Genomic DNA, 22846 nt, shown 5'->3' with positions numbered 1-22846 from the left:
AGGTTCTGGACAATTCCCTTTACATTGGAACTGTTTTTGCATGTTAACCAGTTCCTTATATCGCCCATTCTTATGCCATGTCCCCATGTAGCGTAAATACTGCATTTTCTCTTTTGTGCAGAAAGTTTGCTGCATTTAGCTGTAAAAGCAAAGTGAATGTAAAGATGGTGTTAATCTGTACATTTTTGTCTCTATAGACTTCTGTGGGAGCCTGAAAAAAATTGTATGTAAAAAATCCAATTGCTTTTTCAAGTGTAGAATCAAAGCTTTCCTGTACTTAGAAAGCACATTAAAAACGCTGCTTCAAATCGGCACCAAAAACGCATCAAATTTAGGGGAAAATACATAAAAAAAAGCAGGAAAAATGCAATAACCAGAGAAGATTTTAATTGCACCTGCAGAGAATATGTGGATAAAAAGCAGCAGAAAAAACGTAGCATTTATACTACATGTGAACATTTTTTAGTGTTTGGGTCATGGGCTGAGCTGAAATACCAGACACTGCCAAACAAAAATGGTTTTAGTCAGTGCCCGTGCTTTCTGAGGACTCCCACACTGATGCTCTATCATATAGAAATCCCAGAAAAAAAACATTTTAAATGTTTAGTATATTTTATGCACAAATAGATGGACACGATGTAGTAGTTGGCAAAGATTTGTATACTTCTTAGGTATATAGCTTAAAGCTAGGACTTCCATCTTACTCCAACACAACCCTCACTGAGCCTGGCATTGAAAACACCAGTTTTGATGAATCAGGGCCTATGACTTCACCTGCATCTTATCCTACGATCAATTTGGTGTAGAGGCATTGAAAAGTAAAGACTTTGCAGGCAAATTAGCTCTCTACTAGAAAGAGGACTAAGTCCACCTACCAAGATAATTTTATTCCCTTCCAGCAGAGAGCTAGACTCCATATTCAGCAAGTCTACTTAAAGGGACTCAGTCACCTGCTACCCCATTTGTGAGCAACATGATGTAGGGGCAGAGACCCTAATTCCAGTGATGTATCACTTACTGGGCTGCTTGTTGCAATTTTTGATAAAATCAATGTTTTCTCTGCTGCAGATCTACCAGTTCTCTGCTGAGCTCTGTATAACTCTGCTCACACTACTGATTGACAGATTTCTGTGTGCACAGTGCATAGGCAGGAAGTTGCCAATCAGTGGTGGGGCATGTTTGGAAGACTAAATGGCAGCAGGTTTACTAGTCCTCTATTGCTTATCTTCTTCTGATAAAACAGTGATTTTATCAAAACTTCAGCAAGCAGCCCAGTAAGTGACACATCACTGGAATCAGGGTTTCTTTCTCTACATTATACTGATCTAAGATTAGGTGTAAAAAATCTGGTGACACACTTCCTTTAAGAAGAGCCAGTCTCTCCCAAAAACATGCAGACAAAAAATGTTGGGGGCATAAGATCTACTCATGGGATATGCCATAAATGTATAGTAGATGTTGGGGGCATAAGATCTACTCATGGGATATGCCATAAATGTATAGTAGATGTTGGGGGCATAAGATCTACTCATGGGATATGCCATAAATGTATAGTAGATGTTGGGGGCATAAGATCTACTCATGGGATATGCCATAAATGTATAGAAGATGTTGGGGGCATAAGATCTACTCATGGGATATGCCATAAATGTATAGTAGATGCCGGGGACATAAGATCTACTCATGGGATATGCCATAAATGTATAGTAGATGTTGGGGGCATAAGATCTACTCATGGGATATGCCATAAATGTATAGTAGATGTTGGGGGCATAAGATCTACTCATGGGATATGCCATAAATGTATAGTAGATGTTGGGGGCATAAGATCTACTCATGGGATATGCCATAAATGTATAGTAGATGTTGGGGGCATAAGATCTACTCATGGGATATGCCATAAATGTATAGTAGATGCCGGGGACATAAGATCTACTCATGGGATATGCCATAAATGTATAGTAGATGCCGGGGACATAAGATCTACTCATGGGATATGCCATAAATGTATAGTAGATGTTGGGGGCATAAGATCTACTCATGGGATATGCCATAAATGTATAGTAGATGCCGGGGGCATAAGATCTACTCATGGGATATGCCATAAATGTATAGTAGATGCCGGGGCATAAGATCTACTCATGGGATATGCCATAAATGTATAGTAGATGCCGGGGTGGCACTAGATCTACTCATGGGATATGCCATAAATGTATAGTAGATGCCGGGGTGGCACTAGATCTACTCATGGGATATGCCATAAATGTATAGTAGATGCCGGGGTGGCACTAGATCTACTCATGGGATATGCCATAAATGTATAGTAGATGTTCGGGGCATAAGATCTACTCATGGGATATGCCATAAATGTATAGTAGATGCCAGGGGAATAAGATCTACTCATAGGATATGCCATAAATGTATAGTAGATGCCGGGGTGGCACTAGATCTACTCATAGGATATGCCATAAATGTATAGTAGATGCCAGGGGAATAAGATCTACTCATAGGATATGCCATAAATGTATAGTAGATGCCGGGGTGGCACTAGATCTACTCATAGGATATGCCATAAATGTATAGTAGATGCCAGGAGAATAAGATCTACTCATAGGATATGCCATAAATGTATAGTAGATGCCGGGGTGGCACTAGATCTACTCATAGAATATGCCATAAATGTATAGTAGATGCTACCACTTGCTGCTTTCAGTGGAGAGGTGGTAGGAATTCCCATACCAATGACAGTAGGGCACCAATGCGCTTTTCTTAAAATAGATGCAGGTCCTATTGGTGGGACCAGCATCTACTATACATTCATGGCATATCTAGTGGAGTGGCTATAAATGTATGAGAACGGAATATCCCTTTAATATTACACAACACATACATGAAATATAGCAATACAAAATCTCTACACATACTTTGTCATTATGACTAAATATATACAAGTTAGCAATGATATTTAATTTTTACCCAATGCCTGATGATTTATAATAATAATAATAATCACTTTACATCCTTTTATTTGTTGAGCCTAATCATGTAATGTTATTTTTCTATTGTTTTTGGCATTGCAGTAGAGGATGATCCTTTTCTCTGCACTGTGGATACCATGGAGCCGCCAGGTGTTACCCCCCTGCTGGTTCTGGAACAACATAAAGGCAACCATGGAACGAATGTGAGTTAGTATCTCTGACGCTGCTGATATCATGAGAACAGTGTGCTTGTAACATATTTCAGATCCCTGCAGAACAATGTATGGGAAATAACCTGTAAAATCCCTGCATATGATAGATAAAAAGATCAGTGGATGTGATATTTCTTCATTACGCATAATAAAACCTTAATGTGACTAAATGCCTGCCTTATCATGATAATGGTCACAGAATAGAAGGCGGATTGTTCTTCTCACCTATGGAGAAGTCTTAAAATCTACACATGGAAGCAATCCCTCATCTTTAGGAGAAATGAGTAAGACCTAGCTGGAGAACGTGCTGATATCCCCTCTCCATCTCTGAGGCTGAGGAGCACGTCTGTACGGCTCATGCACAGAATCCATAGCAGACCAGCCAGCTCCCGCATCTGCCATAAATCTGCCCTACTAACTGCTCTCTGCTGAATGAAAAAAAGCCCTTTATGAAAATGGATTTCACTGCACTCACAGCGTCTATAATAGCAGGTACATAAACACCTATTTGTAGGCTAGCAGCGTGCGATTGGCACTGTGCACCAGGCGATCACATTGCTAATAGAAGAAATCTCTCATTTACACATGGCTTCTAGCTGGAGAAACACACTGCTGTGTTATAGATGCCCCCACTAGACCTCAGGAGTTTTTCCCACTTTAGACATTTCTGGCGCATCAACCACACAGTAAATTCAGTAAAATAATGAGACTTGGATATGGTTATCGAGCTACGTTGATAGGCTATGTGCCCACGTTGCAGAAATGAAGCTTCATTTCTGCAAGTCCTCTCCCGGATAAACGCATGCGGAATTGCCTTGCGTTTTTTAATGCATTGAAAAAGGCAATTCCGCTTGCGGAAACGCAAAATTAATGGACATGCTGCGGATTTTTGTACGCAGCATAAACGCTGCGGAAAAATCCGCAGCATGCGCATAGAACTTGCGGAATCCCCTTGGGGACCATGGGGTGCGAATTACCTAGCATTTCACAAGCGTTTACGCTGCGGAAATTCCGCAGCATATACGCTTGAAAAACGCTACGTGGGCACCCAGCCATAAGCTATGGCCACAAGCATGAGGAAATAAAAACTGCCCACCTGTAGCTAAAAACGAAACCGCAGGAGTTAGACTTCATCAAGATTTGCGGAAAGAAGAGCCACAGCTTATTAAAGTCGCAGCAGTGAGGATACATCTCACCCAAACCCCTGCAAACTAATCTCAAAGTGGAAACTGACGTGCAGATCAGATATTAAAGGGAACCTGTCAGCAGATTCATGCTGCAGAAACCACGGGCAGGAATCAGAGCCTGGTTGCACAATTACAGCCAGGTATATTTGTCTCTGAAACACTCCAAAGTTTCAAGAATAATTCAGAGCGGCCCCCTCTGTCAATCACCTGTCGCTACACTGGGAGAAAGCAGCCATGGACAGTGCCAGACTAGTCTTGTTTCTGCCTGTGGTCCACGGCTAGATGTTCTACCTTCATTTTCTTAGAGAAAAACATACCTGGTAGTGTAGCCAGGCTCTGACTCATGCTGCCTGTGGTTTGGGCACAGTGAATTGAATGACATGGTTCCTTTAAATCTGTAGCATTTCAATTCCTCATGCAGATTTGTACCTTAGATCTCACCTTGCAATACATCTAAATTTTGCAGTGAACAAAAAAATTAGATTTTTTCAGAAACACTGTGGATGTACCCTAACAGTCTGGACCAGACGTGGACAAAGAACAGCCTGCAGGTCACATCCGGCAATCTGGTTATTTCAGTCCGGCCAAAGAGCTAAAAACAGTAACCCATGGGCCACACCATGCGGTCTCACCCCTCAGCCTGGCGTCCTAATGTCACTGCTATCCGTATCTTCAGGATGCAGACTGCGGTGAATATAATGGTGGAGGAGGGATCCGCCAGCTCCTTCTTCTACCATTCAGCATGTGCAACTGAATCAGCAGACGCGATGATGTCACTACGAATGCCCCCCAAGGAAGCCATACGTGAAACGTGCGCTGGGGTTGCCATCCACATCTACACCAGGTTGTATTATGGGCACTGACTGTATGGGGAGCACTGGACTTGTATGCTGGCTTTTGAACAAAGCATAAAAATATATATACTAAGCGTGTGAATTTCTAACTTATTGTGCAAAACCACTGCATTTGACTGTATATGATTATGCTCCCACATGCTATGCTTACCGGTTCCTCTTAGGATACATTCTTTCTGTGTTGATAGTCTCTACCTTTTCCCCCAATGTTACCTATGGATAAAGCTGTTTTTTACTCCTTAGATCTCACTATTCGAGTACTACCATCTACCTCCTTAGTATCATTGTTATAATACATGTATCTCATGACAAGATTGCACATGCACTTTATATAGTTTATACTATAAGGGATAATGCTGTATTTATGCATATGATGGACGTCTTTGATGCTAATTTCCTCATTTAGGACTTATGGGATGTTTCCTTATTAAGCCCTTAGACTTAGGTGGACAGCTTTTTTTGAATTATTGTTTTGTTATCCTTGTCCTACTTATACACCTTATGGTTGGCTGTGGCACTTCGTGTCTCCTTCTCCCTCCCTTTTAAATTCTGTTTTTATGTATCTATCAATAATAAAAATCAATATTTTTACATGAATACGCTTCAGCTTCCTATTCTCTCTTTGGGTATTTATTACTGTGGAAGAGCATTTACTGAGAGAGCGATTATCTTTGGTTACTGTCACTACAAAGCGTCTACAGTGCACAGTCTTGGTGCACACAGTCGGAGCGAGGTGAGCATGTGTTTTTTTTTATATTTGTGCATGTGTGTGGGACGTATATCTGTACATGTGAGGGCTCATACTGTTTATGAAGGATTATGTGGGGGCTCATATTGTATATAGGAAGCTATGTGGGGGTTCAAACGGTATGTAGGAGAGCTATGTAAGGGTTCATACTGTATATAAGGGGCTATGTTGGGGATCACACTTTATATAGGAGGGCTATGTGGGGGCCCACACCGTATATAAGGGGCAGTGTGGGGACTCATACTGTATATAGGGGACTTCTGGGGGCTCATACTGTATACAAGGAGGTTATGTGGGGGTTCATACGGTATGTAGGGGGACTGTGAGGGGTCTCACTGTATATAGGGGCTGTGTATGGGATCATACTGTATGTAGGGGATGCTGTGTGGAATCATACTGTATATAGGGGGACGGTGGGGGGCTCATACTGTGTAGGGGATGCTGTGTGGAATCATACTGTATATAGGGGGACTATGGGGGGCTCATACTGTATATAGGGGAGCTGTGTAGTTGGGTGTCAGCATACTTAATTATGTACAATATTAAGTGATACAATTAACATTAATATAAAATAATAATTATATTTAATATTGTAATATTAATATTGAGCAGAATTAGTTTCGGCCTATTGGTTCAGCCCTCCACAACAGTCACGGTCTCTCACATGAATTGTCCTCTCCTGATCTGGACTCTTTAGCTTTGACATGTTTCACTATTTTTGGGAACTCAATATGACCAGACATAAATTGTATGCCACCATCCCAATTAATACCTATATCCTCTGCCATTTTCTCCACATTAAAATACTGTCCAGGACATACAGTACAAAGCAATCCAAAATCTATCCCCATATATCCCCCTTAACTCCCCCTTCTTTAAAGGAAATCTGGCCCCAGGTTTTTGCCATCTAACCTGAGAGCAGTATGATGTAGGGGCAGAGACCCTGTGTAAGGTGGCTAACAGTCGTGTAGTGGATGGGAGGTATGTGTCACAGAGATGGCTGGTCTCTGTGATGTAACCCGGAGTATTGCACTAAGAGGACTAATTGTTGCACCTGGGAGCCGGGGTACGGGTTGCTAGGAGAGAATGGGCGGGTCCAGCTACCCACATACCTCACCTCTGGGTGTGGTTACCAGCCTATAAAATGGAAGCTGCTGTTTGGTACATGGTCTGTGTGTCTGGAGGGAGAGGGCCTCCTGTGTGCTGTGGTCTCCAGACCAATCCAGGACACTTGACGCTACACCAGCCTGTGTGACCACAGCGCTGGCCATCCAGAGACTTTGCTATAAGGACTGTTATCTTTGTTTTGCCTGCACTAAAGGCTATTTTGTTTGCATTTTCCTTTTGAACGGTTTATGAAGCTAATAAACCATTATGGACATTTAAAGGAACATGCCCCCTGTTTGCCTCAAACCGCACCTGAGTGAGTACAATCCCTACACCTACTGGGCTGTTGGCTGCAGTTTTAATAAAATCACTGTTTTATCAGCAGGAGATTACTAGAGGGCTAGTAAACCTACTGCCATGTAGTCCAGCCACACACCCACCACTGATTGGCAAATTTCTGTGTACATTTTCCACAGGTAGAAAGCTTCCAAGAAAAATAAATAATATCCTATACCTCTTTTAATCCCCGGCTGCCTGTAAAAAAGATTCTTGTGTACAGCATTATTCTTTAAGTAACAGTCCGTTACTTCCAATGGCAGAGCAGTACTCACAAACTCCTACTCCTCATAACTCATGAAAAAAGGTATCCTCTGCATGAATTAGGACACTTTCCTTTGTCACGGTATAAAATGGTTCCTTATTGTTATGTTACATATGTTGCACCTATATTCTTCCGAAACTACCATTAGAGGGCAATATAACGTCTTTAACAAGTTTTCATCCATAAGACATTTTTTTTTTACCAAGAACTTTATAGTGTCAGATACTTTTGGTTACCTCATGATATTTTATTGTATATACATTTTACAGTATGATTTATATGATTTACTGGTGCTGTAAAGTATTTTAAAATAGCTGCAACCTATGGAAATGCTTGAAACTTTATCTGGTGGATTAGTTAATGGGATATTGCAGTCTAAGCAAGATATCATCTGTCTGCTAGAGCAGTGCTCCCCAACTCCAGTCCTCAAGGCCCACCAACAGGCCATGTTTTCAGGATTGCCTTACTATTACACAGGTGATGGAATTATTGCCTGTGCAGGTGAAATAATTATCACCTGTGTAATACTAAGGAAATCCTGAAAACATGGCCTGTTGGTTGGTCTTGAGGACTGGAGTTGGGGAACCCTGTGCTAGATATTTGTTAAAGGAGTTGTCCACCTCCTGTACAGGCACTGTTCCAACAATGTTGACACCGGGTCTCATTGTTATGCCACATGAGCCCTGCAGCCAATCAGCAGCTCCTAAAGGGGTGCTGCGCCCTCACTTCTGCTTATCCGAGGTTCATCCAAGGGAAGTGAGAGCACAGCACTGGAATTGGATGCAGGATTCACGTGGCATAACATCAATGGAATGGCACCGGGTCAGGAGGCAACTGTTATTTTTATTCTACAAATGGGACTACTTAATTTAAAAAGGGGTTGTCTAGGTAGTGGACAACCCCTTTAACTGCTAACTCTGTGAAGGGATCAGACATACCATCACTGAATCCCAAAATGGGGGCTTTGTATTCTCTGTTCTCACCTTGCCATAAGACCGCAGTAAGGAGGATTTAATTGTGGCGGCAGGTTGTCCATGCGCCCTGCCACTCCTTTCTATGGCACTGAAGATATGGGCAGCACGGTGGCTCATTGGTTAGCACTAGTGTTGAGCGAGTATGTTCTATTAACCCTTTCGCCGAGTATGCTCGGGCCGAGCTCCGAGTATTTATAGCTGCTCGGTGATATGGTTGAATCACTCTCGTGTGCATGATTTGCGACTGACAGTTTTATTACATGTGAGGAATGTCTATTTCTTACACATTCCTCACATGTAATAAAGCTGTCAAACAGTAGCAAATCACGATTCAACCATATCACCGAGCAGCTGTAAATACTCGGAGCTCGACCCGAGCATACTCGGACCAGAACATACTTGCTCAACACTAGTTAGCACTATAGCCTTGCAGTGCTGGGGTCCTGGGTTCAAATCCCACCAAGGGCAACATCTGCAAGGATTCGGTATGATCTCCCTGTGTTTGGGTTGGTGTACTCCCAGACTCCAAAGACATAGGGAATCAAGATTTTGAGCCCCAATGGAGACAGTGCTGGTAATGACTGTGGAATTAATGGTGCTATATAAGTGAGTATAATAAAATGAATATGAAGACAACCAACTGTTAGCCTCTTGTCAGCTGTCTTTGTCAGTGCCATAGACTTTAGTAGAGCACACAGCTACAAGACAGTGGGAGGGAAGAGTCTTGATTCGGTGACCAGTGGAGGTCCCATTCGTGGGAACAACACAGATCTAACAGTTATCACCTATCAAATAAATAGGTGACAACTTTCTTAGACCAGAATACTTCTTTAGAGTTCCCATATACAGAAGATAAAATTTTATCTGAACCCATTGATTTCGGTGACATATTATCACGTTTATCCTGGTATCAGACTGAGAAAAATAATTTGGACCTCATTTTCGGCAATGCTAAATCCCAGAGATTGGTCCCCCACTATTAGCTTCACCTATTATAACTGTAAAACAGCTTTGGCAGAGCAGGCGATGCCTGATCTGATTTATTTTTTGGTTTTTAAGGCTATGTGCCCACGTTGCAGAAATGAAGCAGAAAATTTCAGCTTCATTTCCGCATGTCCTCTCCCGGAAAAACGCTTGCGGAATTTTGCAAGCGTTTTTTGCGCGTTTATGATGCGTTTGGGACATGCGGAATTGCCTTGCGTTTTTTTATTGCATTGACAAGGCAATTCCGCATGCGCGTCCGCAAAATTAATGGACGTGCTGCGGATTTTTGAGCGCAGCATAAACGCTGTGGAAAAATCCGCAGCATGGGCATTGAAATTGGGGACCATGGGGGGCGGATTAACAAGCATTTCACAAGCGTTTACGCTGTGGAAATTCCGCAGCATATACGCTTGTAAAAAGCTACGTGGGCACATACCCTTAAGGTCAAGGTTGCTACTTTCCCACCAATTTCCTGACAGTCCATTCAGCAGATGTGTGAGCAGCAGAATCCAATCCCAAGAGCTTTAGTAGAGACAAAATCAGAGGATCCATGGGAGCTCACCTTGACAGCAGCAACCGTCCCTTCAGATGCAAATCAGCAGGACAATCATCAGAGCGACAATTTCTTTCAAAGAAAGTCTGCAAATAAATGGGTAACAGAATCTCGTCATACAGCAATATGTGAATAAACCACACGAAGCAAAAGTCATCAATTACAATAATCAGATTTTGCATCTGGCAATAAAGGTGTGTCCCTGATCTAAGCAGTACACTATGTGTATGAATTAAGAACTAGTGGAAAGTTGGGAACTCACTTTGTCCTTATCTAGTTTAACCCATGACGCTCCACATGTTGTAAAACTACAAGTCTCAGCAAGTTATGACATACCGCAGCTTTCACAACTGCTGGATTCTAGACCAATGGACTAGAGATAATGGACATTATGTACAAGTGTCATGAAGAGAGTTTCTGAAGAAGAACAAAACGTCTCCTTGCCATAGAAATAATAAGAGCAGCACAAATAAAGCATGTTCTAAAGCAAAGTAGGGAAAGAAATGTCTCTTCATAATGTGATTAAGAAATGGAAATTCTACCATCAATGCCCAAGACATTAACAGGTATCTGTATGGATATTGGCTATATGGTCACATCTGCTGGATGTGTTCTTCATTCACAGATCATGCTTTTAAGATATACAGAACATACAGCTTATAAGGTGACATGCATCACAGTAATAAGGAAGGTCTATGTATACGTTTAAGTTCTTAGCACAGACCCTGTATAGAATTCCCACAATGCTATATTAGTAATGCATCTAAGGATGAAATACCTGCAAAATTTTACATGTCATTTTTTAAATAATCCATAGAAACTGCAGACTGTCAAGTTGTGACAGTGCGTGATATGCTCGCTGTCATGATTCCCCTATATTCCCCTTGATAGTGATTGGTCACGTGATCACATGCATGGGATCAGCATATTTGGGTTCATGTGCCAACTAGACTCATCTAGCTTCTCTCAATAGAAGAGAATTACGAAAAGCCCAAGAGTATAGTTGGCACATGACCACAAGTATGCAAACCTCATACATGCGGCAAAGTGGCCGACCACCGTCATGGGAATACAGGGAAATAATACAAGTATGGGCATCGTACATTGTCATGATCCAGCAGCCTGCAGTCACATAGAGTGACTGTAGACTTTTCATTTCAGCCTGGACAACCCCTTTAAATTGGATGCACAAGGAGCTACAGTGTTGGCCCATAGCAGCCCATGAGCACCGTACTATTTGTACATCAGCCTTACCTGAAATTGCAAAAATCAGGTTAAAACATAAATAAATGACGTCTGACAAATTTATATTATTTTTATAAACCACTTTATGTGAAATAAAACTGCTCCCTCACTATTTTAAATATATCAACAATTACCTCAGAATCATCCTCTGGTACTCTGCAGTGTGGATATTAATAAGTTCTTAACCATGAACTTAAACCTCTTCAAATCTCAGATCATGTAAAAATGCTTCAAAGTATTAAATGGGTTGTCCCATGAACAAAGTACATTTTAATCAATAGTTTAGATATTGGAATAAAAATATGTTCTACAATTGTATGAGTTAAAAAAAAATTGTTCCTGTGCTGAGATAATCTCACAAATGTGTCCCCACTATGTACTGTGTAATGGCTGTGTCTGACCATACAGGAACATGGTCTGATCATACCACATCTCCTGGGCAGGGAGGAAGCAAAAGAGTATATAGACAGGACAGCATGGGTTCTCAGCTGCTTGTTCCTGTGAGGAAAAGCATTTCCCTGCCTGTTTAAAAACTGTATAATGGTCCCCACAGCCCTCTCACACAGTATGATGGCCCCATTTATCACCATTGAGCTTGTGCGCCAGAGATCTCAGCAGGCACAATGATTTCACTGTGTTGCACCAATTGTGCCTCAGACAGGAGCAGTGTGGGAAACTGTGGGGGCAACATACTGCATGTGGGGCTGTGTGGTGACCTCATACTGAATGTGGAGTTGTGTGAGGATATCATACTGTATAGGGGCCTGTATGGGGACATTTTGCTTTGTGGAGGCTTTGTTCGGACATCAGACTGAATGGGGGCTATGTGGGACATCATATTGCGTGGAAAAAAAATGTGTGGGGGACATTACACTGCACAGGGGGCTGTGTGGGGTCATAATACTGTTTGATGGGACATTATACTCAGTGTGGGGCTTTGTAGGGACTACATATTGTGTGAGGGGCTGTTTGGGGGGCTTTTTGAGGATATCATACTGTATAGGGGGTTTGTGGGTAATCATACTGTTTGAGGAGCTATATAGGGACATCATACTCTGTGGCAAGCTGTGCAGGGACATCATACTGCATGGGCAAACATCATAATGTGTAGTGGGCTTAATGCGGACATCACGCTGTGTGGGGGCTTGGGCTTTGGGAGGACATCATGTTGTGTGGGTGGCTGTGTGGGAACATCATACTGTGTTTTGGCTGTGTGGAAATATCATACTGTGTTGTACAACATACTGTGTGGGAGGACTGGGGGGACATCATATTGAGTTGGGAGCTGTTGGTCAAAGCACAAGGACTGACTCTGATCTCTCCTTAAAACCACATATCCAAGCCCTTTCCACTTCCTGCCGACTCCAACTCAAAAATATCTCCCGGATCCGTGCATTCCTCAGCAAAGACTCTGCAAAAACACTAGTGCATGCCCTCATCATCTCCCGCCTTGACTACTGCAACCTCCTGCTCTGTGGCCTCCCTTCCAACACTCTTGCGCCCCTTCAATCTATCCTAAACTCTGCTGCTCGACTAATCCACCTGTCCCCCCGCTATTCCCCGGCCTCTCCCCTCTGTCAATCCCTTCACTGGCTCCCCATTGCCCAGAGACTCCAGTTCAAAACCCTAACCATGGCATACAAAGCCATCCACAACCAGTCTCCTCCATACATCTGTGACCTAGTCTCCCGGTACTTACCTGCACGCAACCTCCGATCCTCACAAGATCTACTTCTCTACTTCCCTCTTATCTCCTCTTCCCACAATCGCATACAAGATTTCTCCCCTGCATCCCCCCTACTCTAGTACTCTCTACCCCAACACATCAGGCTCTCGCCTACCATGGAAGCCTTCAAAAGAAACCTGAAGCCCTACCTCTTCCGACAAGCCTACAACCTGCAGTAACCACCGCTCCACCACATTACTGCATGACCTCCTCTACCCTCACCTACTGTATCCTCACCCATCCCTTGTAGACTGTGAGCCCTCGCGGGCAGGGTCCTCGCTCCTCCTGTACCAGTCGCTGACTCGTTTTGTTAAGATTATGTAAATGTTATTGCTATGTATATCCCTATCACATGTAAAGCGCCATGGAATAAATGGCGCTATAATAATAAATAATAATAATAACAGGAGCAGTGTGATTTATATAAACTTTATGAAAAGCAGTGAATTATATGGTGTTGATTCACTGATAGAGGTAAGAATACATGTTCATGTTACAATAAGGCCTATCGTAACATATATTAACAGTCACCAGACTTAATTCTGCTCAATATTAAGAGATACAAATTAATATAAAACAATAATAATGAGGAGAATTAAGTTTAAGGCCTGTTGGTTTGGCCTTCTACAACTGTCACAGTATATCGTGTAGTCCCTTGGAAAAAAGTAATTGCCCACCCCTGCACTATAGTCAAGTAAGAGACGATAACCATGATTGGAACTGTTGCTAAGAATAGTGTGCTATACAGGGAAGCATTATGAACCATTGTTCCATTATTCCGCATATATTACCATTTCAGCCTCCCAGAATCTTCACAGTTTACCTTTCCCACTGCTTCGTTTATGCTGGGTGATTTGCATTTAGAGTATCCAAATTAATTTAGCTATCCATCTCCTCTATCTGGCGTTATGGTTTCGCTGAGTAAAGCTAATTTAGAAGTTTTAAAGAATTTGCTGATTTGCTGCACTCAGACATATGGTTGTCAAGCTGCCAGCTCCTTCATACGTCAGATTGGCATCTTTCCATGCATGATGTTCTCTTATGATCTGCATGCCAAAGAATTTGTCTACAAGTATTAAGACTGATCATAAAATGTCATCTATTGTTGTTTTTCTACCTCTTCTTTCTCTGTTTTCAAGGTAGGATTACTCAGATATTTTGTGGCCAATATACACAAATTATCACATACACATGAAGCAATTTAGACTTTATTCAAATCTTATCGTCAGCTATGTCAGAGTAAACTCTGACGTAGATCTCTGACATATGCCACCGAATAGGCATGTAGTGGCATATTTATTAGCCATTGACTCCCATTGAAAAACGTAAGATATACTATGTGGAGTACTGTGTGTCTATGCAAAGAAAATATGTTACAGACTACTATTTAGTATACTACACTGCTCAAATAAAGGGAACACTTAAACAACAGAATATAACTCCAAGTAAATCAAACTGTCCACTTAGGAAGCAACACTGATTGACAATCAATTTCACATGCTGTTGTGCAAATGGAATAGACAATAGATGGAAATTATTGGCAATTATCAAGACACCCTCAATAAAGGAGTGCTTCTGCAGATGGGGACCACAAACATCTCAGTGCCAATGCTTTCTGGCTGATGGTTTGGTCACTTTTGAATGTTGGTTGTGCTTTCACACTTGTGGCAGCATGAGACGGACTCTACAACCCACAGAAGTTGCTCAGGTAGTGCAGCTCATACAGGATGGCACATCAATGCAAGCTGTGTCTGTCAGCGTAGTGTCCAGAGGCTGGAGGCGCTACCAGGAGACAGGCCAGTATACCAGGAGACCTGGAGGGGGCCGTAGGAGGGCAACAACCCAGCAGCAGGACCGCTACCTCCACCTTTGTGCAAGGAGGAACAGGAGGAGAACTGCCAGAGCCCTGCAAAATGACCTCCAGCAGGCCACAAATGTGCATGTGTCTGCACAAATGGTTAGAAACCGACTCCATGAGGGTGGTATGAGGGCCCGACGTCCACAGATGGGGGTTGTGCTCACAGCCCAACACTGTGCAGGACGCTTGCCATTTGCCACAGAACACCACGACTGGCAAAGTCGCCACTGGCGCCCTGTGCTCTTCACAGATGAAAGCAGGTTCATACTGAGCACATGTGAAAGACGTGACAGAGTCTGGAGACGTCGTCGAGAGCGATCTGCTGCCTGCAACATCCTTCAGCATGACTGGTTTGGCAGTGGGTCAGCAATGGTGTGGGGTGGCATTTCTTTGGAGGGCTGCACAGCCCTCCATGTGCTCGCCAGAGGTAGCCTGACTGCCATTAGGTACCGAGATGACATCCTCAGACCCCTTGTGAGACCATATGCTGGTGCGGTTGGCCCTGGGTTCCTCCTAATGCAGGACAATGCCAAACCTCATGTGGCTGGAGTGTGTCAGCAGTTCCTGCAAGATGAAGGCATTGAAGCTATGGACTGGCCCGCCCGTTCCCCAGACCTGAATCCGATTGAGCACATCTGGGACATCATGTCTCGCTCCATCCACCAACATCACGTTGCACCACAGACTGTCCAGGAGTTGGCGGATGCTTTAGTCCAGGTCTGGGAGGAGATCCCACAGGAGACCATCCGCAACCTCATCAGGAGCATGCCCAGGCGTTGTAGGGAGGTCATACAGGCACGTGGAGGCCACACACAATACTGAGCCTCATTTTGACTTGTTTTAAGGACATTACATCAAAGTTGGATCAGCCTGTAGCGTGTTTTTCCACTTTAATTTTGGGGGGTGACTCCAAATCCAGGCCTCCATTGGTTAATAAATTTGATTTCCATTGATGATTTTTGTGTGATTTTGTTGTCAGCACATTCAACTTTGTACAGAACAAAATATTCAATGAGAATATTTCATTCATTCAGATCTAGGATGTGTTATTTGAGTGTTCCCTTTATTTTTTTGAGCAGTATATAATTAAAAGATATGGTAACAAATATTTGCCTACCTTATGCCACAAGGACACACTTTTGGTTAACACTAGGTGTATGGGGGTCTGTGGCCAGAGGTATGCATCAGGAAGTAAGTCCCATGTATACCTCCAACATAGCCAAAACTAAGATGTGAATATAGCCTTACTTGCAAAATCAAACAGATAGCATAACCTGCATTTACTGTAGCATTTTATCTATATTACATGTCTACCCATAATGTATGAAGTGCAGCAATATTGAATTAGGAAACTAACAGAATTATTTAACAGCAGATACTATGGCAAAAAACTTCATAACCATTTCCATTGTCAACCCTTGGAACATTTTAGGAAACATATTTTTACTTAAAGGGTTATTCTCATTTTTTTTTAATGTTACAATTGCGAAGTTCTTATAAAAGGAAGTAGCTTTGCAAATTACTTTCCATTAAAAATCATCTCCGTTCTATAGAATGGAGGTATTTCTAATTTCATAGCTTACTGCTGGTTGACTTGATTACCAGCCACCGCCGGTCTAGCACATGCACAGTGATTACATGCTCTTTCTCTGAAGCTGTCTGGATTGCTGCAGAGCAGGGCTAGCTCCCTATCCGGCCTGACTCAGTACAACTGTGCTCCTCCAAGCTAGCTTGACTTGCAACAATGAAGAGCCCACTTTTCGGGCCAGTCGCTCGATGATGTCACTGGTCTGAACTGTCAGTCAAGCAGGAGCACATTGACCTCCTGGCAGTCGGAAGTCTGGAGACAGATGAGTGGTGCACTCCAGAAGAGACGCGACAACCGCTTTAAAATTATTTTGTGTTAAACATTACATTAATAGGGTTGTCTTATGAAGATCTGCTAGAGTTTATGAGCCAGAAATCAGAGCTACACTATCAAGAGCCAGCATGAAATACTACATTTTTCCTAGGGGAAATAATTGACCTTCCTCCGACATAATGAGCTGTTTGTGGGGGATGCTGGGAACAAGACCAGTGATGATCACCTAATTGCTCCAATAGTTGCTGTTTTGATCGAAGTGCTTTTATCTAGAGGTGGTTGGTAATTTTCATTGCTAAAAAATTGAATAGTATACACCATTCACTTATAGTTACAAAATAGTTGTAGGTACAAGATACTATCGTCTCCCAGGTTATATCAGCCTCACATATTTAGACAAGTCAATATTCGGGGAATGACCATTTGTAGGAACACTTGTTCCTGACCCAATAAAAAACATCAATGGCTTAAAAATTATCATTATCGGCAGCACATTGCCCCATGTGAAGAGGTGATGCGCTGATGATAACATACCATTCTATTACCATAGAACGATTATATTAACAATTGCTTTGGCCTCAGCTTGTAAAATGCAGATTTAAGCACCTTGGAGGAGATTTATTTAGCTACGATCCCCAGAATTCTAGGAAAACTTATTCCAAAAACTGTCCAACATGTCTTGCACCACATTTACTACATATTTTAGAATCTTTTTGCACCTTGATTTATAAGGGTTGCAGCTTATTGGGAAAAGGGGCATGGTTTCACCTAAATGGGGCTGGCATGAAAGTTTACAAAATCTGCCAAAACTGGCCAAGATTTTTGGTGCAAAATAAGACAACCATTAGGTGGTGTTAACTTAGATAAAAGTGTATACAGATGTGGCAAATTTATTATCCAGCATGAGCCACTGCCATATATTGGGCATATCTTAAGAATGCCCAGTCAAGGTTTACACTGTCTAAATATTAGACAGCAACAGTAAATCTAACTCATATTAGCAGAGTCGCCATGAGGGCATTATTGCCCTTACTGGTGAATGCGGCGCGGTGAGCAGACCAAACCGGGCCCCCCTCTTTTGCGTCTGCTCATCGGGCCCCAGAGGCAGGATTCGGCCGGTTCAGTAGCTGAACGTGCATCCTCGTCTATTGCCATGCAGGAAGCCAGCGTATGACGTCACTGCCATGTGCCGGCGCATTTGATCCTCAATTGGGTGAGGAAGAGGATGCTGTTGGACTCCATATGGGGGTAGGATGGAAGAACATATGGGGGCAGGATGGAGGCATATGGGGCCAAGATGGCAGAACATGTGGGTCCAGGAATGAGACATGTGGGTCCAGGAATGAGACATGTGGGGCCAGGATTGAGACACAAGGAGACCAGGATTGAGACACAAGGGGGTCAGGATGGTGGCTGTTATTACAGGAAGGGGCCAGACATTATTACTGTAGGGACTAATTAAGGGATATTATTACTGCAGAGATGTGTTTTATTTTTCAGGATACAGTTTTCAGTGGGGGTCCTGTTACTGTGCAGGGCAACACTGTCGTTTTTTTCCCTTTATCTGGTGTAGTGTAGAAGTTGGGGAAAAAGTGGGGAATGTGCTCTGGAAGTGGTGCTCTAGGTAACTGTGTTATTTTCTGCAGAGACTAGTACTGGCTGGAAGAAGTGATGGCGGTCTGCGCTGGATAAAAGCAAAGATGAAGGACTTCAACTAGAGATGTCACTCGTGAGTCAGCGCGTTATCTGTGCACTTACACTGTACACCATATATTATATACAGAGATCCTGTGTGTAACGTCATTGGTGATCACTGTATTCTCTGTATACTATATAGAGAGCTCCTGTGTATAATGTCACTGATGATCACTGTATTACCTGTACAATATATACAGAGCAAAGCTCCAGTGTATAATGTCACTGGTGATCACTCATGTCACTGGTGATCACTGCATTACCTGTACACTATACACAGAGCAGAGCTCCATTGTATAATGTCACTGGTGATCACGGTATTACCTGTACACTATACACTATATACAGAGCTCTTGTGTATAATGTCACTGGTGATCACTGTATTACCTATACACTATATACAGAGCTCCTGTGTATAATGTCACCGGTGATCACTGTATTACTTGTACACTGACACTATATACAGAGCTCCTGTGCATAATATCACTGATCACAGTATTACCTATACACTATATACAGAGTTCCTGTGTAAAATGCCACTGGTGAGTCCGTGTATACTATGTACAGAGCTCCTGTCTACAATGGCAGGGTAATATTAGTATTGTGTTTTTTTATTAATGATCAGTATTGTAGTATTCGGTCACTATGTGGTGGTAATACGTGGTCTGATCGTTGTGTGGCGGTATTTGTTCCTTGTATGTGGTATTATTCGGTGACTATGTTGTGATAATATATGGTCCGTCCATGGTGTGACACTATTTGTCCCATGTATGTGATGGTAACGGTCATTTAAAAAAAAATGTATGTGACACATTCCCTTAAAGAAACATAAATAAAAATAAACCTAAAAAAAGCATTGGGTATTTTAAGAAAATTTTAATAGGGTAGAGTATGGCCCGGGCAAAAGAGTCTACCTTGTCGTAGTGGCAGGATTAAAAAATCTTTTGGCCAAAACAAAAGCTGCTGGCTATGTGTGTGATCTGGTGTTCGATGGGTACTGTTAATGTGTGATTGGTGAGGACGTGGTACAGAAGTGGAGTTTTTCCAAGAGTGGGCAGTGGGAAGGTGGAAGGTTTGAGGGGTGGAGGCGGAGCTGGGGTGGAGCCTGGGTGGAGTCTCAAGGGGGTCCAAAAATTTTGTCAGTATGGGGCCCTGAAACTCCTGGTGGCAACCCTGCATATCAGCATCATTCTGTTTTTCCAATACCTGCGGATGATTTTTCTAGGTCCGTAAGAATATTAATGGGGTTAGGGTAAGGACAGGCTATATGTACTCTAGGTAAATAGAAAAAAAAAACAGCTCTAACCCCAAACTTGTGATACTGTGAAACAAAGAGCTGAGACAACAGATGTGTTAGGATTTTAGTAAAAGCTGAATCTGGCCTACTTGCTTCCCAGTGATTCCAAAGGTCATAGGAAAACTACAGGAAGCTAGTATGACAGCTCTCCAGCCCTTATGGCCAAAGATTTCAGTCTGCAAAGAATAAAAAGAATCAGTATCTCAGCAGATATATTATACAGGCTCTCCAGTCATCCACATTTCCTGAGACAGGGTCCAGGCTGTTTGATATTTCCTGAATAACTACAATGAAAGTGCAAATGCATCTAAAGTGTAAGTGATCTAAATAACGTGGGATCATTTACAACCTGCCAGAAAATAGCACATGTGGTTGATGTATCTTCAAGCTAGGCTGACAACTCTCCCACTGGCCCAACACGACTCTAGGGTGTACACATCTTGAAACTTTTTAGAAAATACACAAGATGCTTTACAAAGTGGTTTCCAATCAAAGGATTAGATGTTTTTTTTTCCTACCGATCCCTATAGTTGGTGGGAGTGGGTTCTTCTCTTACTAGTGAGGAGAAAAGTGATTCCGAATTTACTTCAATCAATGAGGACAACTAGATCTCCATCCAAACCCCGACACAAAAATAAGTACATCACACAGGCTGGATTTTTTTTCTGATTTTAAAGGAAATCTGTCAATAGGTTTATGCTATATAATCTGAGAGCAGCATATTATAGGGCAAGAGAGCCAGATTCCAACGATGTGTCACTTACTGGACTGCTTTGTGTAGTTTTGATAGAATCCCTGATTTCTCTGTTGTAGATGTAGCAGTGGTGAGAATGCTAATCACTATATAAAACAGCACCCACATCCCTGATTGGCAGCTTCCTGTGTACACTGTGCATTGTCAGCATGTGCCAGATTAGCCTGACAGGCGTGCATATGAGACTTAGTCCTGTAGTGATAATCTCCTGCTGATAAAACACTGAATGTTCTGAAATCACAACACACAGACTAGAAAGTGACATCCCTGGAATCAGGCTTTCTTGCTATATATTATGCTGCTCTCAGATTAAATAGCAAAAACCTGCTGACAGATTCCCATTAATATTTCCTTTAGTTACGCTCTTTAGTTGTGTATGTCAAACACTTATGTCCACAAGTCTTTACTGAACCAACATCAAAAAACTAGTCATTCTGTTTACAAGTGTCAAGCATTATGTAATCTCATGGAGGTCAGCTTTTGCTTGGTAATATTTTGTCTGGAAGCTTACAAATTACAGTTTCTAAATGTCTACTTAGGCCACGGCCCCACTATCAGTATCTGGTCAGTATTCTGTCAGTATTTTTTCTAAGGAGTGGGAGCCAAAACCAAGTGAGGAACAATCAGAGAAAAGGTATAATAGAAACAAGTCACCAATTCTGCATTTATCACCCACTCCTGGTTTTGTCTCCCACTCCTAGGAAAAAAATACTGACCGAATACTGATAGTGGGGCTGTGGCCTTTGGCTAAGTTCATATCTGTTCTACCACATTTCTAGTTTTCCATTCCATCATAAGAGCAGAAAAACAAATGATATGATGGACACCAGTGGATCTCAACAGACCTTAGTAATGGGGTACATCAGGTTTCAATCATATTTATAGTTTTACCAAAATAGTGCAGCAGGAGCAGACACAGAGAGAAGAGCGCACCGATGCAGGAACAATATATGGGCCCCTTGGAGTCTAATAGTTTATTAGAATGCACAATTCCAGATGATTTAGAAGTGGAAGTGGCCCGCTGACCTCTTGGGCCCCTGTGCGGCTGCACGGTTGTACCAATGGTATCTATGCCCCTGAGCAGGTGTGAACCTAGCCTTAGTGATACTACAACATTCACAATTTTGTCATGCTACATAATCAGGAAAAAAGTAACTTATGAGAAAGTATCTGATATCTTTTCCTTCCTTCTAATGGGCACAAGATTGACCCGTCTGTGCCATTTCCCATCTAGCTTCCCCTGTAATGTAATAGCATTCTTCTTATTTATTCCCATCCATTTTATCATACCACCTTCTCTAATGTGTGCTAGCAGTACATGTGTACCAAAATGCTAGCATATGCGACTCAATAAATTGATTACCTATACGTTGAGAATTGGCAAACTTCAAACAAAGCAATTCTAATTAGCTGCATATAGTAAAAACACAATCAACAAACAGCATAACACTTCTAAACGGAAAATACTTCAAGAGATGATAAAAATGACTTAGAGAAGTGACAGAGTGATTTATATAGTTATATAGCGGCTTGCTGAAATGCTTAGTTACCTAATGCCATAGGGGAGGTGCTAAATAAGCCCATGTTGCGCCGTAGCGTAAATGTTGAGTTGTTCTGCTGCATTTTATCTGCACATTTGTCAGCACCATAATGTGCAATAACAATCTTCTCTAATTATTCAATTTTTGCTGCTTTTTTCCCTTTATTTGAGGCTCTTTTGAGAAAAAAGAAGCTAAAAAAAACCGCACATCGTCAGACACAGTGGGTAGGAGTTCTCATCAAATTCCACTTTGCTAGGGTCGATAAACAGCAGATTTCTGCATGAAAAAATGCAGCAGAGAAAATGCAGTGTCTATGATATGTGGGAATGTAGCGCCCCGAGGGTTAGGCCGCTACAGGGGTATTGCACCTCAAACCAGAGGTGTGATATTCCACTCCCGGGTAAGGATGGAGGGTGGACCAGGACTCAGTAGCTGCATGCACCACACACACCCCATTTCCGGGGGACAGCTCAACGGTGCTCCCACTAGACAGAAGTGCAGGCACGACCGACTATGTCCCTGGCTGGAGTGGGGAGGGGAAAGTACACCTAGTGATGTAGGAGCAGGAGGGGACGGTCTCTGGGCATAGGTAGGAGCCCATTGGTTGCAAGTCACCTGGGCTCATGTTCTAGAGAGAGGTATATAAGGTGGGCACCATCTTAGGACAGGGA

General features: G+C 42.4%; 1 protein-coding gene across 3 annotated transcripts in view; it reads right to left on the bottom strand.

The window, feature by feature from the left end:
• ITGA9 (integrin subunit alpha 9) overlaps positions 1–22846 on the bottom strand; it is a 636829-nt gene that overhangs the window by 225222 nt on the left and 388761 nt on the right. For all 3 annotated transcript variants that reach the window (XM_073678319.1, XM_073678318.1, XM_073678320.1), the window contains exon 17: positions 10208–10284. In XM_073678319.1, coding sequence (XP_073534420.1) covers positions 10208–10284 — 77 coding nt within the window. The remainder of the gene's footprint in view (positions 1–10207; positions 10285–22846) is intronic.

The sequence above is a fragment of the Phyllobates terribilis genome, unplaced genomic scaffold (genome assembly GCF_046119375.1).
Source record: "Phyllobates terribilis strain yellow unplaced genomic scaffold, ASM4611937v1 Scaffold_4__5_contigs__length_816908805, whole genome shotgun sequence".
Taxonomy (NCBI): domain Eukaryota; kingdom Metazoa; phylum Chordata; class Amphibia; order Anura; family Dendrobatidae; genus Phyllobates; species Phyllobates terribilis.
Note: the sequence above shows the minus strand (reverse complement) of the source record. Positions and strands in the feature narration are given on the sequence as shown.